Source organism: Salvelinus namaycush, chromosome 6 (genome assembly GCF_016432855.1).
Source record: "Salvelinus namaycush isolate Seneca chromosome 6, SaNama_1.0, whole genome shotgun sequence".
Lineage (NCBI taxonomy): Eukaryota > Metazoa > Chordata > Actinopteri > Salmoniformes > Salmonidae > Salvelinus > Salvelinus namaycush.
The window spans coordinates 18,350,565-18,367,454 of NC_052312.1; the positions used below are offsets into that span (position 1 = coordinate 18,350,565).

A 16,890-nucleotide genomic window follows, 5' to 3' on the forward strand; every position below is an offset into this window, starting at 1 on the left:
CTAGTTGACAGCATCCAGCCTAGTTGACACAGCATCCAGCCTAGCTGACACAGCATCCAGCCTAGTTGACAGCATCCAGGCTAGTTGACACAGCATCCAGCCTAGTTGACAGCATCCATCCTAGTTGACACAGCATCCAGCCTAGCTGACACAGCATCCAGCCTAGTTGACAGCATCCAGCCTAGTTGACACAGCATCCAGCCTAGCTGACACAGCATCCAGCCTAGTTGACAGCATCCAGCCTAGTTGACACAGCATCCAGCCTAGCTGACACAGCATCCAGCCTAGTTGACAGCATCCAGCCTAGTTGACACAGCATCCAGCCTAGTTGACAGCATCCAGCCTAGTTGACACAGCATCCAGCCTAGTTGACAGCATCCAGGCTAGTTGACACAGCATCCAGCCTAGTTGACACAGCATCCAGCCTAGTTGACACAGCATCCAGCCTAGTTGACACAGCATCCAGCCTAGTTGACACAGCATCCAGCCTAGTTGACACAGCATCCAGTCTAGTTGACACAACATCCAGCCTAGTTGACACAGCATCCAGCCTAGTTGACACAGCATCCAGCCTAGTTGACACAGCATCCAGCCTAGTTGACACAGCATCCAGCCTAGTTGACAGCATCCAGCCTAGTTGACACAGCATCCAGCCTAGTTGACACAGCATCCAGCCTAGTTGACACAGCATCCAGCCTAGTTGACACAGCATCCAGGCTAGTTGACACAGCATCCAGCCTAGTTGACAGCATCCATCCTAGTTGACACAGCATCCAGCCTAGCTGACACAGCATCCAGCCTAGTTGACAGCATCCAGGCTAGTTGACACAGCATCCAGCCTAGTTGACAGCATCCAGGCTAGTTGACACAGCATCCAGCCTAGTTGACAGCATCCAGCCTAGTTGACACAGCATCCAGCCTAGCTGACACAGCATCCAGCCTAGTTGACAGCATCCAGGCTAGTTGACACAGCATCCAGCCTAGTTGACAACATCCAGCCTAGTTGACACAGCATCCAACCTAGTTGACACAGCATCCAGCCTAGTTGACAGCATCCAGGCTAGTTGACACAACATCCAGCCTAGTTGACACAACATCCAGCCTAGTTGACAGCATCCAGCCTAGTTGACAGCATCCAGCCTAGTTGACACAGCATCCAGCCTAGTTGACACAGCATCCAGTCTAGTTGATAGCATCCAGGCTAGTTGACACAGCATCCAGCCTAGTTGACACAGCATCCAGCCTAGTTGACAGCATCCAGGCTAGTTGACACAGCATCCAGCCTAGTTGACACAGCATCCAGCCTAGTTGACACAGCATCCAGCCTAGTTGACACAGCATCCAGCCTAGTTGACACAGCATCCAGCCTAGTTGACACAGCATCCAGCCTAGTTGACACAGCATCCAGTCTAGTTGACACAGCATCCAGCCTAGTTGACACAGCATCCAGCCTAGTTGACAGCATCCAGCCTAGTTGACACAGCATCCAGCCTAGCTGACACAGCATCCAGCCTAGTTGACAGCATCCAGGCTAGTTGACACAGCATCCAGCCTAGTTGACAGCATCCATCCTAGTTGACACAGCATCCAGCCTAGCTGACACAGCATCCAGCCTAGTTGACAGCATCCAGCCTAGTTGACACAGCATCCAGCCTAGCTGACACAGCATCCAGCCTAGTTGACAGCATCCAGGCTAGTTGACACAGCATCCAGCCTAGTTGACAGCATCCAGGCTAGTTGACACAGCATCCAGGCTAGTTGACACAGCATCCAGCCTAGTTGACACAGCATCCAGCCTAGTTGACACAGCACCCAGCCTAGCTGACACAGCATCCAGCCTAGTTGACACAGCATCCAGCCTAGTTGACACAACATCCAGCCTAGTTGACACAGCATCCAGCCTAGTTGACACAGCATCCAGCCTAGTTGACACAGCATCCAGCCTAGCTGACACAGCATCCAGCCTAGTTGACAGCATCCAGCCTAGTTGACAGCATCCAGCCTAGTTGACACAGCATCCAGCCTAGTTGACACAGCATCCAACCTAGTTGACACAGCATCCAGTCTAGTTGACACAGCATCCAGCCTAGTTGACAGCATCCAGCCTAGTTGACACAGCATCCAGCCTAGTTGACACAGCATCCAGCCTAGTTGACACAGCATCCAGCCTAGTTGACACAGCATCCAGCCTAGTTGACACAGCATCCAACCTAGTTGACACAGCATCCAGCCTAGTTGACACAGCATCCAACCTAGTTGACACAGCATCCAACCTAGTTGACACAGCATCCAGCCTAGCTGACACAGCCTCCAGCCTAGCTGACAGCATCCAGCCTAGTTGACAGCATCCAGCCTAGTTGACACAGCACCCAGCCTAGTTGACACAGCATCCAGCCTAGTTGACACAGCATCCAGCCTAGTTGACACAGCATCCAGCCTAGTTGACACAGCATCCAGCCTAGTTGACAGCATCCAGCCTAGTTGACACAGCATCCAGCCTAGCTGACACAGCATCCAGCCTAGTTGACAGCATCCAGCCTAGTTGACAGCATCCAGCCTAGTTGACACAGCATCCAGCCTAGTTGACACAGCATCCAGCCTAGTTGACACAGCATCCAGCCTAGTTGACACAGCATCCAACCTAGTTGACACAGCATCCAGCCTAGTTGACACAGCATCCAGCCTAGTTGACACAGCATCCAGCCTAGTTGACACAGCATCCAGCCTAGTTGACACAGCATCCAGCCTAGTTGACACAGCATCCAGCCTAGTTGACACAGCATCCAGCCTAGTTGACACAGCATCCAGCCTAGTTGACACAACATCCAGCCTAGTTGACACAACATCCAGCCTAGTTGACACAGCATCCAGCCTAGTTGACACAGCATCCAGCCTAGCTGACACAGCATCCAACCTAGCTGACACAGCATCCAGCCTAGTTGACACAGCATCCAGCCTAGTTGACACAGCATCCAACCTAGTTGACACAGCATCCAACCTAGTTGACACAGCATCCAGCCTAGTTGACACAGCATCCAGCCTAGCTGACACAGCATCCAGCCTAGTTGACACAGCATCCAGCCTAGCTGACACAGCATCCAGTCTAGTTGACACAGCATCCAGCCTAGTTGACACAGCGTCCAGCCTAGTTGCTTTTTTCCGGATTTTCGACCAGTATCTAAGCAGTTAACATTATTTTACCCATTGGTCAAAATCTGCTTTTTTGATAGGACATCCTACTGTAATACAGTATTTAGTGACCCAGACTATTTCTGTTAAACAATACAGTGCAGGAAATGATTTGAAGAAAATACCACCAATATTATCATGTTTATATAAACACTGATGTTTGGTCCGTGTGTGTGTCCCGTGTGTGTCTATACTGTATTTGTGTGTGTGTGTGTGTCAGGATCATCGCGTCGCTGTCTGCTGAAGAGCTGGGTTTGTTCCGGGAGCGAATCCGCTTCCTGGACAAGAAGATCCAGCCAGGTCTCTCCAAGCTGCTCTGGTCCTCTAAAGGAGCGTCCAGCTTCTTCATCAAAGACTGCAGGCTGCACGCCAGCAAGGTCAGGACACACCGTGATGAAACACACACCAACTCATAGACCACAGAAAGGGTGTAGAGTATTGCTCACCAACCTTAAGATAGATAGAGACGTTTCGCTGTCGTCTTTCTCTAGCCCCTTTTGATCCATTATAAGCTCTCATAGGCTAGTTGAGTCAAGCTTTGTCATGTTTGGCTGGAACTAAAACCTGCGTACTCTGATGCTCTCTCGGACCAGGGCAGGTAGCCATTGGGCTAGAAGAACACTACTGTGGCGTGCTCCTGGGCCCAGGGTTTAGATGTGACGCCGTAACCCCTGTAGATACAGTACAGCAACAGGATGTGGGTTCATTTGGCTCCCTGCTTTCACAAACCACCTTCATCACACGCACGCACGCACGCACGCACGCACGCACGCACGCACGCACACACACACACACACACACACAGAGCACAGACTGTATCCCGTTGTCTTCCTTCTGCGGTCAGCATTTTCTAGACCAATAAACATCTGAATCGGGGAAACAAATTCAGCAGAATTCAGCCGCTAGCAGAAAACAGCAGACACGGACACAAAAACACCCCGCCAGACTGGCCGCAGTTCAATTTAAGCCATGATGCATGGAGTGTTATGAGGCATTACTGTTGGATCCAATGCACAGAGGGCTGTGTGTGATGGACTGTATGTGTTTTTGTGTGTGTTTTTGTGTGTGTGTGTGCGTGTGTGTGCGTGCGCGTGATAGACGCAGAGGGCTTCTATTCTCCTCAACCACCGGGATCAAATGATCTCCAGAGGGAAAAGAAGGAGTGAGGGATAGACAGGAAGGTGGAGAGGGGTGATAGAGTATAAATACACATAACCCTCCCGCGTTTCATTTTTATTCCATTCCAATGCCATATAAGGCTGCATTATAAAACAGGGGGATGGTTATATGATTCATGGGTAATTGTATAGTAAGAGATACAGGACACAGGAGAGTTGCAGTGAATAGCCTGGTTTCAGATCAGTTTGTGCTGTCTTGCCAACGGCAATAGCCATAGGAGTTGTCAAGACAGCACAAACAGACCTGGGACCAGGCTAGGTTAGGGGTGCAATGCTGAAATACTAGCTGGAGTTGCATTGTATTGGATGCTAAGTTACATTGCGATGCTTGATAATGAATGATAATGAATGCCTTGCCAACATTGTATTGGATGCTACGGTGCTAAGCTACGGTACGATGCTACAGTATAATAATGAGTACCTTGGCTTCCAGAGAGACGGTATGGGGGCTCAGTGTTCAAGACAGGTTGAGCAGCAGCAGCATGCGTAATGAACACTAACACTCATTGGCAAGGATTCATGCCACCGCGCCACGCCCCTCTCCCCTGTCTCCCCTCTCTCTCAAGGGGTTTAAGATCAGGTTTGCGTCGAGCCAATGTCAAGATCTGTCGAGCCCAAAGTCAAAAACTCAGTGAGTGCTGTCTTCCGTGTTGTAGGTAGGTAGGTGGGGAGAGAGGGTGTGAGAGGGAGAGTGAGCGAGAGGAAGAGAGATCTGAACTGACTCAGAACAGCCCCCCCATCCCTATTTTCCTCTCTCTCCCTCCACCCCGCTCTCCCCCCCGACTCCTCTTCTCTCTCTCTCTCTCTCAGAGGATTATTCTGCGCGGCAGGCCTTATCCCCATGAAAGCCGTAAAATCCGGAGATCGGCGCTAGGATCTGGAATTCTGAGTGAGAGACGGATTTGCTCTCCGTCTGAATTAGGTCCGGCTGCCGAGGCAATATGAGAGAGCCAGTCATCTCCGCAGCTCCCCTCCTCTTCTCTCTCCCACAAATTGAAAAGGAAACTGTTGGATGTATGTTCTATTCTGTTTGGCCACAGCCCGATGCTGTCATGATAAGACCTGTCTCTGGTAATTCAAACAAGAAGAGTTAGTGTTGGTGGAGATGGTGGAGCGTGATTTCTATGTAATAAGCTCGCCTGCTTCGATCCTAGAAGTGAAGGGGGGTTGGAAAGGGACACTGCTGGGAAAGTACCATGGGTTCTGTATTCATCCAACTTTCCCCAGTTGGTTCTATTCCTCTTTATCTTCTCTTTTCTCCTCTTTTCTCCTCTCCTCTCCGCCCCTCCTCTCCTCTCCGCCCCTCCTCTCCTTTCCCGCCCCTCCTCTCCTCCAAAATTAACCATCACCCACCTAACCTCCTCTCCCCTCCCTATCAGATCCAGCTCATCGTGGATGAGTACAAGGCAGCCAACCTGGCCATCTCCCGTCAGTGTGGTCTGATCAGTGAGCTGCTGCTTGTGCGTGTGGATGGGAAGACAGTGTACAGGGACCTGGAGTTTGAGGGGGACCAGCAGGCCCACCAGCAAGCCCAGCTCCAGCGGCTCCACTCAGCACACCAGGACATCGTAGCCATCATGTCCCGGGTCTACGAGACCTTCCGCACAGACGGACCAGAGGTGTGTGGTGTAGTGATGCGTGGGTTGAATCGGTTATATCCGCAGGGTGGGTGGGCTTAGGGTCATTAAATATTGTGTGGGTGAAGGGCGGGTGGGCGGCGGGTGGGCGGGTTGACTAAATAGAAAACATTACCTTAAAAAAATGTATAAATGTATCGTTCATGTGCAATTTATATCTATAGTCTACATTGAGGTTTTTCTTTCATGATTTTAGATTATCTGGCATTAGTGAGTAAGCCTAAGCTTTAGGGCCTGACTGTATGTACGCCAAATAGCCTACAGCCAATCGCCAAACGCTTTTGGGAACGGGCAGAAAAAGTTCACGTCGATCCACTGAGACAAAAAAGGACAATGTCGGAGTTTAATTCAGTAAGAGAAAAGCAGTGAAATGGAGAGTTCAAGATGTTTGGGAAAGATTTGGTGAAATGGTAAAATAGGACGATAGCAGTGCCCGTTATGTTATGTGTGATGATTGTGCGGCGCTATACAAATTCGCCAGTCACAAGACGGGGACTTCAAATGGGCCTATGGCACGTCAAGGGAACTGCAGCCTACTGTTCAGATGGGTTAAATGGAAACTGAAATCAGGACACTGACTGTAGGTCTATAACCTCTCACACAGCCTAAATATGAACTCCTGCAGAACTAAGCATTTCTTGCAGTAAAATGGTACACCAAATATAGACTAGATTTTGAGTCGGGAACAGGAGTGGAGAAATATGATTGATTTCTTTCAGCATCTTGAGAGAATTCGAATGCAGTTAGATACCGTCTGTAGAGGTGCTATCAGCATCATAAAAGCTGATCGTATTTCAACCTCAATAAAATATGCATCCAAGCCGAACTGAAATCTTAACTGAAACATGTTGGGTCGTTTTCACAGGTTTTTATTTCCCTACAACCGGTCAGACTGATGCTTTTGGACATTTTGCACAGGAAATATTTCCAGTTTTGTTGTTGTTGAGTTATTTCATTTTCTCCCCCGGTCCCTAAGCGTCTTTGCTCCGCGAATGAAGCAGAGATGACAAAAGAAAAAATGACCGCTGTCATCTAGATTGAAGCCTGCATTCAAATGGATTTATGACATTATTCTGGTGAACAAGGGCTTGTTTAGCCTTCTAGGGGAACATATAGTCTAATGACAGAAGAGAAGCTGCGTGTATCTAATTATAGACAAGCTGACTAACAAATAGCCGACCAACATTTCTGAAATTATAAACAGAAACTTTTAAATCAGGCCAAAAAAAAGCCTACACCCCCATGTCGAGAAATCATTCTGCCGTCTCTGATTAGGTAAGGGTCGGGTGCGGCCCTCTGATCTGATCACATAGTCGGGCGGTTTGCGAGTGTGTGTGTGTGTGTGTGTGTGTGTGTGTGTGTGTGTGTGTGTGTGTGCGTGCGTGCGTGCGTGCGTGCGTGCGTGCGTGCGTGCGTGCGTGTGTGTGTGTGTGGGAGGGTACCTATTCCTTGCTAGTTTTTGCTTCCCTACTTTTTGTGCTAATTTGTACTCACAAATAGTGGCTAGCAAGATACAATGATGGGGTAATTTCATTATAGAAAATGAAAACTGTTCATCTAGAAAATCACTTCATTTAGAACTTCACCTGTGGAACAAATTATGAATAGATGACATGTAGTGGTTGAGAGAATTTATGATGGACAGGTAATAGTAGGCGTGTGTGTGTGTGTGTGTGTGTGTGTGGGTTTGTGTGCTTGCGTGTGTGTGTGTGGGGGGGGGGGGGGTGTTTGCTTGCCGTGTGTGTGTCCCAGGTCCAGCAGCACTGGGTTGTGTACACAGAGAAGATGGACGGCTTGGTGGAGGAGGCTCTCCGTCTCAACATCAAGTGGTCCTTACAGGAGCTGTCCAAGGCCATCAACGGAGACAGCAAGACTTCCCCCAACCCCCTCTTCAGGGTGCAGGTGGTACTACGCCACGAGGGCCCCGGGGCCACCTCACAGGTAAAGGGACCCACAGGTGACTCGCGCGGACACAAATTCACACACACACACAACGATTCACGCAAATACACAAACAGAGAAACATGCACGCGCGCACACACACGATCACTCAATCACATACACACACACTCAGTTTTTAACACTCATGCATAAGGATTGCAGATTGTAATAGACTTCCAAGCAGTTCACGGGACATATATTTTGTTCACGTACACACTCTTACCAGGGATTCTAGCAATATTACTCCTTCCCGTACTAACCTCGGTTTGAAGGCGAACAATGTCATCCATTCTCAGTGTAGGATGCCATATGATTTTGTAGCATTTCCAAGGTCTGAGTCACAGTGAGAGCCAGACAGGTCGTCAACTCGGCACTATTTAGAATACAATGGAAGAGAACATCCTTTGTCCTTGTCTAACAGACGCAGAGCTGTACGCAGCGCAAGTTATTTTACGTATTAAGATAGCATTATAAATCCAAACAGGACACCAAGAGTCTCTCTCGCTCTCTCCCTCTCTCTCTCCCTCTCTTTTTCTCTCTCTCCCTCTCGCTCTCCCTCTTTCTCTCTCCCTCTTTCTCCCTCTCTCTCCCTCTCTCTTTTTCTCGCTCTCCCTCTCGCTCTCCCTCTTTCTCTCTCCCTCTTTCTCTCTCTCTCCCTCTTTCTCTCTCTCTCTCTCCCTCTTTCTCTCTCTCTCGCACTCTCTCCCTCTCTCTCCCTCTTTCTCCCTCTCTCTCTCCCTCTTTCTCTCTCTCTCGCGCTCTCTCCCTCTCTCTCCCTCTTTCTCTCTCTCTCCCACTCCCTCTCCCTCTCTCTCTCTGTCTTTCTCTCCTGTCTCTCTCCCTCTCTCTCTCGCACTCTCTCTCTCCCTCTCCTTCTCGCACTCCTCTCTCTCCACACTTTATAAATCAGCCGTGACAAATGATTTATGCTTTGTGTATGTACAATATCTGCATCGTTGATAGGCTAGGAGGGTGTGGTTCAGAAAGCATGAACCTTTTGGTATTCTTTATACAGGAGGATTAATTTATGTTATTACAAATAAAAAAAGATTAAAGTAATATTTTATAAAAAAGGAATGTAGAGTTTTTGTGGAAATGATAGCAGTAGAGCTCGTTAGGTCTTTAAGCCTAGATGCAAAAATTATTGATGTGTGTGTGTGTGTGTGTGTGTGTGTGTGTGTGTGTGTGTGTGTGTGTGTGTGTGTGTGTGTGTGTGTGTGTGTGTGTGTGTGTGTGTGTGTGTGTGTGTGTGTGTGTGTCCAACAGGTGGAGTTCTCCCCCACTCTACAGAAACTGGCTCAGATCGTGAACAACATCAGTTGTCAGCTGATCGGCACCATCTCTGTGTTCAAACGCCTCCCGGACCTCCTCACACGCAGACGCTCACAGAGGAAACCTGTACGCTGCATCATAGGTAACAGACCTCACGCGCAGACAGAGGTTAGAGACCCCTCTCACCTCGCTGTTCCACGCCTCCTCCTCCTCCTCGACCCATCCTTATGTTCAGTTCTCTTTATTTTCACTTCTGACCCCTCACCTTTCCTCACCTCACTCCGTCCGTCTTTCATTTCTCACTCCTTCTCTTCACCATATCCTCTTTTCTCTCCTACTCTTCATTTGCACTCCATCCCACTTTTACTCCTCACCCCTCACTTCACCCCCGTCCCCCCCGTCCATTTATCCTCACTCCTCTTCACTCCACGCTCTTGTTACCATACCCCCTCCTCTTCATCCACTGCTCCTTAACCCTGACCTTATTCTCTCCCTCCATTCTAACCCCATTCCCCATCCTACCATTCTCTTCATCCTATCCTCATCTGTCCATTTTAAGCAGCTCTCCCGTCAGCTGTCTCCTGGTTTGATTGACAGCCGGTCGTCCACAGGGAGTATCTAGGCTTTGGCTTTAATCAAACAGTCAGGAGATGGTGGACTGGAGCAGGTCAGAGGTAGCCCCTCTCCATAGCTCTGAGTGTGTGTGTGTGTGTGTGTGTGTGTGTGTGTGTGTGTGTGTGTGTGTGTGTGTGTGTGTACACGTGTGTACGTGTGTGTGTGTGTATACGTGTGTGTTTGTCTCCAGCCATATCTCTATCGAGGGGGAATGCTCTTACAGCTACTGCTGTTAGCTCCTGAAACCCAATCAACACAGTGTAGTTGATCCCTAGTGACACGCGCCGGGCTGTTAAACATGTTCACTCATGAAAAGCCTTTTCTAACACGTGTAAGTGCCTGTTACAATGTGTCAAAGGTGTGTCAACTCACTGTATTTAACTAGGAATGTGTGGAAGCATGCACTATGTAGTCGAGTGTACAGTTACGGTATGTATCTACCATATGGTGAGCTTGTGGTAGAAGGTGCCTCTATCCACAGATCTCAGATCAGGTTAACATATTCCAAGTTACAACCATAACCATCGTCATTAATTTATCCAGGCATGTCTCATTGAGATAAAAATCTATTTGGCAAGAGAGAGGATGGACCGAATACACAAATATCTGTATCAGTTTGGGGCTTCTACTTACTCCATATGGAATCCTCCCTCTCTCTCTCTCTCTCTCTCTCTCTCTGTCTCTCTCTCTCTCTCTGTCTCTCTCTCTCTCTCTCTCTCTCTCTCTATCTCTCTCTCTCTCTCTCTATCCCTCTCTATCTGTCTCTGTCCCTCCCTCCCTCCCTCCCTCCCTCCCTCCCTCCCTCCCTCCCTCCCTCCCTCCCCCCCCCCCCCCAGAGCAGTATAAGGACAATTCAATAATAACTGATCCTAGAAATATAATTAGCTTTGGCCTATTTTATATGGTGATTCCCCTTTCTCTCCTTCTCTAACCCCAGAACAAGATGAGGAGATCGGTAAGATTCAGGCAGCGGTAGCAGCAGGAATGACGGCCAACGCAGGCCACCTGCAGGCTTACCTGAAGACCTGGGACAAACACAGAGAGATCTGGGAGATCAACAAGGACCCCTTCATCAGGAGATACCAGCGTCTCAACCCCCCCGTGTCCTCCTTCGACGCCGACATCGCCAGGTTTGACCCTCTAACGGCTAGGGGGGGGGGGGGGGTGTTGCCAGATCTGTGTTTTCTTTAGCTTTAGCGAGCTCTGTTGTTCACTGGAATGAATTACGGTGGCGTTGGCTAAAATAAGAACAGATCTGGCGAACAGGTCATCTACCTCAACAGGGTTGGAAGGTTAGAAGTCACAGATCTAGGATCAGCTTACGCTACAGAACGGACCTTAGATACATAGCCGCGGGAAGATGTTTTGATACAATACCTAATGTGATCAGTAGCCTAAGCATAGGACAAGATTCAGTAATAGTAGTCACTGCAGGCTAAACTAAATTCAAATCAAATCAATTTACCAAAATGATATAATTACTCTTATCTATACAGAAATAAATAAAATAATTCTCAGCAATAGAGGATCATTGGCTTCTTTCAAATCACAAATGTGTTGGCCTATACGCCTAGCAGCCTGTAATTTGGGCTGCTTGCTTGGCAATAGGCCTAGCTGGGGATACATAGTCAGCTGTACAACTGAAGGAATTCAACTGAAACGTATCGTTCGCATTTAACTCAACCTGAAAGGTGCAGGGGTCTGCCTTAATCAACATCCACGGCACCCAGTGGGTTAACTGCCTTGCTCAGGGCCCGGGGAACAGGGGGTTAACTGCCTTGCTCAAGGCCCGGGGAACAGGGGGTTAACTGTCTTGCTCAGGGCCCGGGGAACAGGGGGTTAACTGCCTTGCTCAGAGCCCGGGGAACAGGGGGTTAACTGCCTTGCTCAGGGTCCGGGGAACAGTGGGTTAACTGCCTTGCTCAGGGCCCGGGGAACAGTGGGTTAACTGCCTTGCTCGGGTAGAACAACAGATTTTTTACTTTGTCAGCTCAGGGATTTGATCCAGAAACGTTTACAGTTACTGGCCCAACACTCTAACCACTAGGCTGCCTGCCTAGTGTGATGTCAGTGAAAAGCAATGCATGTATAATATGTGTGAAGATAATGTGTCTTGAGTATAATTTGAAATGTTGAGACAAGAAGAAGGGGAGGGGAGGGGTGGGTGGCCAAGACATTGGATCTTCTCGCTCCAGAATGCGCTTCGCTGTCTCCCGCCAGTTCTTGTGTGTTCATAGTTTTTTATTGTGTAAATTGTTTGACCTTTGATTGCTTATTTTGGATCAGTTCCCCATTACATATATTGAGTGTTCGAAACATTAGGTATACCTTGACACAGACCAAGGGAATCCAGGTGAAAGCTATGATCCCTTATTGATGTCACTTGTTAAATCCACTTCAATCAGTGTAGATCAGCGGTTCCCGAATGAGAGGTCGCGCCTTGACCCAGGCCGCACCTGACCGTTGCACTTAAGTCATTCCCACGGTGAATGGCTAAGCCTGCTATGCTATGAAACCACACGCTATCGCAGTGACTTTGATATTACCGGCCACAATTGATATGGTGAAAAACAATGTGTGGGGAGGCAGAGGCACAGAAACTCACATCGATACCTTCAACAGATAACACTGTGGAACTAAGAAATTGACGCTGTAGCTAACAATCAAGAGGACACTGACTGAACCACTCGAATCCCCCACCTTATGCTCTCCAAATGGACGTTAGCTGTGAGGGCCGGGATGCCCGCGCATTGACTTTTGTTCGCTATACATGTCTGGGGATGCTATTCACAAGGACATATTATTCTGTCTCACGATTCCCGAGCCTGAAACGGCACAGGGGATGTTCAGTGTGCTGCGTGGCTGTATTTGCGAAAAACAGATTCCATGGGATCAAATGGTGGGCTTTTGCACAGATGGGGCTCCATCTATCACAGGACGGCGGGCAGGCCTCTGTACTCTAGTTATGAATGTGTCTCCCTCTGCCATATGGACTCATTTTATGATACACCCACTGAGCTAGAATGGATACGCCGAGAGCAACTGGTGGGCAAAAGAGCTGAGCGCAGAACTCGGAGATGCGCGGCAGGTAACTGTGATTGTTAACTACATCACGCCCGCCTGTTCGCAAAACTATGTGGAGGTACGGGATCAGAGCAGGACCATGTTCTATTTCACAACGAGGCTCGGTGGTTATCGAGGGGAAGTGTTGGAAATATGTGTTTAATTGGGAGAAGAAGTGTGGTGTAAAATACTGACTTTGTTGACTTTCTGTGTAATGAAAAGAAAGTGTGTCTCCGTGCCTATGTAACAGACATTTGGGAAACTGAGGGTAAATACCAACAAATTATACAGATGAGTGACCGAATCAGCGTGTGATCCAGGCTCAGTTGACATGCCGGTAAGTGAAACCGAACAGCTGACGGGAGCTGTCATGTGATCGAATGCTGCAGACAGCGCATTCACGTGTCACTATGGAAGAGTTTTGGTCCCTCCGAGCATTAAAACACATGGTACGCTGATTCAGTGCTCTCGTCTGCATTAAAATACATATCGGTCCAGGTTGGAGGTGACAGGAGAGATGAGGTGCACACTGTCGGCCACGCCCCCTGACTTTGAGAAGCTCCGACGCGACGTGCATCGACCATCTCATTAGTTGTGGTGAGATAAGAGAAATGATGTCAGACTAATTTGCGATTGACTGTTATAGCCCCAATTAAAAAAGTCAACATTGGCTGTTTATTTACACCATTTTTTTTCACATGATTGTGGTCGCGAGAATTTCCGGATATCAAAATGGGGTCGCGGGCCGTAAAGGTTTGGGAACCACTGGTGTTGACGAAGGGGAGGAGACAGGTTAAAGAAGGATTTTTAAGCCTTGAGACAATTGAGACATTGATTGTGTGTGTGTGCCATTCAGAGGGTGAATGGGGAAGACAAAAGATGTAAGTGCCTTTGAACGGGGTGTGGTAGTAGGTGCCAGGCGCACCGGTTTGTGTCAAGAATTGCAACGTTGCTGGGTTTTTCACGCTCGACCGTTTCCTGTGTGTTTCAAGAATGGTCCACCACCCAAAGGACATCCAGCCAACTTGACACAACTGTGGGAAGCATTAGAGTCAACACTGGCCAGCATCCCTGTGGAACACTTTCAACACCTTGTAGAGTTCATATCCCGACGAATTGAAACCGTTCTGAGGGCAAAAGGGGAGGTGCAACTCAATATTAGGACGGTGTTTTTAATGTTTTGTACACTCAGTGTATGTCACCAGTAGTACATTTACTGTTAATCCTCATCATTTGGTTACATACATTCATGGATTAATTAGGCCTACAGTCACGTTGCTACACAAGTGAGAAACAAGTTTGGGTTTATTTCATACAATTAGTTTCATTTTTTTCATTGTATTTTGTTTGGAGAGCTCCATGTGATCATGTGTCTGGTTTCTCTGTCCTCTAAATGTTGACGGAGCTGACGGCGCCCGGATCACGCTTAGAAGTAGGCTAACTGGCCTGCTCCGTGCAAATGTTACAAAGTGCCCGTTTGGGGATGTCTGATTTCTGATTGTCTGAACTCACCACCACTAAGCTGAGCTTCTCAGTCATTTCTTCTTCACCTCACACAGTAAGTCAATAAAGTCAGTTTTTTATTAAATCCATTGTGAATGATAATAGTTCCTCGCCGTATTTGAAACATCTTTTCTAACACTCTGCCCCTCGATAATCACCAGGCCTCGGTGTGAAAGAGCTAAATGTAATGCTCTGAGGATCCCATATAACCAGTGGAAACGTCATAAAATACCTGAACGCATTTCCCATTGTGCACAAAAACAGCTGAGTCTGTCCCAGGCTCACTGGCCCGGGACACTCTGACCGCCTGGAATAGGCTAGTGGCCCTGAATAGGCTCGTTGATACAATGTTGCACTTCACTAGCGATAGCTCAAGTCATGACAGATAGAAAGGGAGGCAGATAGAAAGGGAGGCAGACAGGCGGAGTAGAGAGATGAATGCGATTGAAAGAACCTGCATTTTCAGTTTTTATTCGTCAGCTTTATGTATTTGTACTTAGTTGACAATGGAAGTAATAGGCCTACTGCTACATTGGCCTATAGGCTATCTCTTAGTTCCATGCGCTCATTTCTTTAACCACCAATGGATCATGGTGTATCAACATGTCCGTATGACAGAGGCTGGTGCTCTTGCATTAGTTGAATTTGAACTTTTAGATTTTTATCATTTCAATTCCCATTTGTGTTATTAACGACGTGACAATGATTTTGAGAAACAAAAACGTTATTATTGAAATGAAACTATTCCACGAAACTGGCACGCAGAAACTGGCACGCAGCTCGGTAGAAATGGCAGGATCAATTGTAAGCTTCCCTCATCTTGACACTCACAAACGCACGCGCCGCCTAGGAATAGACCATTGTGAACAGAGCGCACATTTCTTTGTACTGCATAATTACAATGTGTGTGTGTGTGTGTGTGTGTGTGTGTGTGTGTGTGTGTGTGTGTGTGTGTGTGTGTGTGTGTGTGTGTGTGTGTGTGTGTGTGTGTGTGTGTGTGTGTGTGTGTGAGAGAGAGAAATAACGAGAGCGGTGTTGTAACTAAGATTGAGCCTATTAAAACTGAGCACAAATGAACAGCTATGAGCTCCATCGCGGAGAGAAGCCAACACCTCGATCCAGCACCGGTTGGTGGAATGCGCCACTTGTTGGGCTGTGCCCTACACTGTGTTGCTTGCCAGACTAGTGGGATGGCACACCGTGTTTGACATGGGCAGGAGCAGGCCTGCGAGGGCGAGAGAATGCCACGTTCCTAATTTCATATTGTTCCCATTCCTTTTTCGCCAAGTTTAGAATAGACGTGGAAGACTATTGCGAGCGCTGCTCCAGATCACTTGATATCCACCACAAGAGGGAGAGAAGAGGGAGAGAAGAGGGGGAGAGAGAGAGACTAACTCAACTGTCTATCATACAACAGAGCGCGTGTGACTCCTACCCTCTGCAGCTGAATAGATCAGAACATATCACGAGAGCACTGCTTACAAAACAGAGCTGAGAGCTCACCGTGCAGAATGGGGCCCGTGTTTTTCTCTCTCCCCTACTCCAATCGCATGATCATTTATATCAATAATGCAACGGATAAATAGTTTCATCGCTTTTTTATTGCAACAACACAAATGCAGCACAAATTCTTGCAGTTTTACCATCTTACCACCAGGGGTAAGATGGTAACCCTGGTGGTAAGCACCCCTACTTCCCGCAGGTGGGTTTATATCAAACCAAATCAATTCAAATTGTATTTGTCACATGCGCCGAATACAACCTTACAGGGAAATGCTTACTTACAAGCCCTTAACAAACACTGCTTTAAGAAGTGTTAAATAAAAAATAGAAAATAAAAGTTACAAATAATTAAACAGCACCAGTAAAATAACAATATCGAGGCTATATACAGGGGATACCGGTACAGAATCCGGTACCGCTTGTCGTGCGGTAGCAGAGAGAACAGTCTATGACTAGAGTGGCTGGAGTCTGACTATTTTTAGGGCCTTCCTCTGACACGGCCTGGTATAGATGTTCTGGATGGCAGGAAGCTTGGCCCCAGTGATGTACTGGGCCGTACGCACTACCCTCTGTAGTGCCTTGCGGTCAGAGGTTGCCATACCAGTCAGTGATGCAACCAGTCAGGATGCTCAGGTGCCAGCATCGGGGCGGCAGATGGCCTAGTGGTTAGAGCGTTGGGCTGGTAACCGAAAGGTTGCTAAATTGAATCCCCGAGCTGACAAGGTAAAAATCTGTCGTTCTGCCCCTTGACAAGGCAGTTAACACACTGTACCTAGTCAGTCATTGTGAATAAGAATTTGTTCTTAGCTGACTTGCCTAATAAATAAAAAAAATCTAGGAGCAGATTAGTTCTACTCCCATGGGAATGGATGAAGAAGAGAGAGGGTCCAAACCAGACCCAACTCTCCCTGTATCCTCTCTGTTAAACATATACAGTTGAAGTCGGAAGTTTACTTTCACCTTAGCCAAATACATTTAAACTCAGTTTT

The 16,890-nt window shown here is 47.9% G+C and overlaps 1 protein-coding gene across 1 annotated transcript in view; it reads left to right on the forward strand.

Annotated features, from left to right (window-relative positions):
- dnah2 (dynein, axonemal, heavy chain 2) overlaps positions 1 to 16,890 on the forward strand; it is a 228,560-nt gene that overhangs the window by 56,035 nt on the left and 155,635 nt on the right. Inside the window, exons 15-19 of the mRNA XM_038995249.1 lie at positions 3,410 to 3,566; positions 5,747 to 5,986; positions 7,757 to 7,945; positions 9,212 to 9,359; positions 10,770 to 10,962. Of these exons, the coding sequence (XP_038851177.1) occupies positions 3,410 to 3,566; positions 5,747 to 5,986; positions 7,757 to 7,945; positions 9,212 to 9,359; positions 10,770 to 10,962 (927 nt within the window). The remainder of the gene's footprint in view (positions 1 to 3,409; positions 3,567 to 5,746; positions 5,987 to 7,756; positions 7,946 to 9,211; positions 9,360 to 10,769; positions 10,963 to 16,890) is intronic.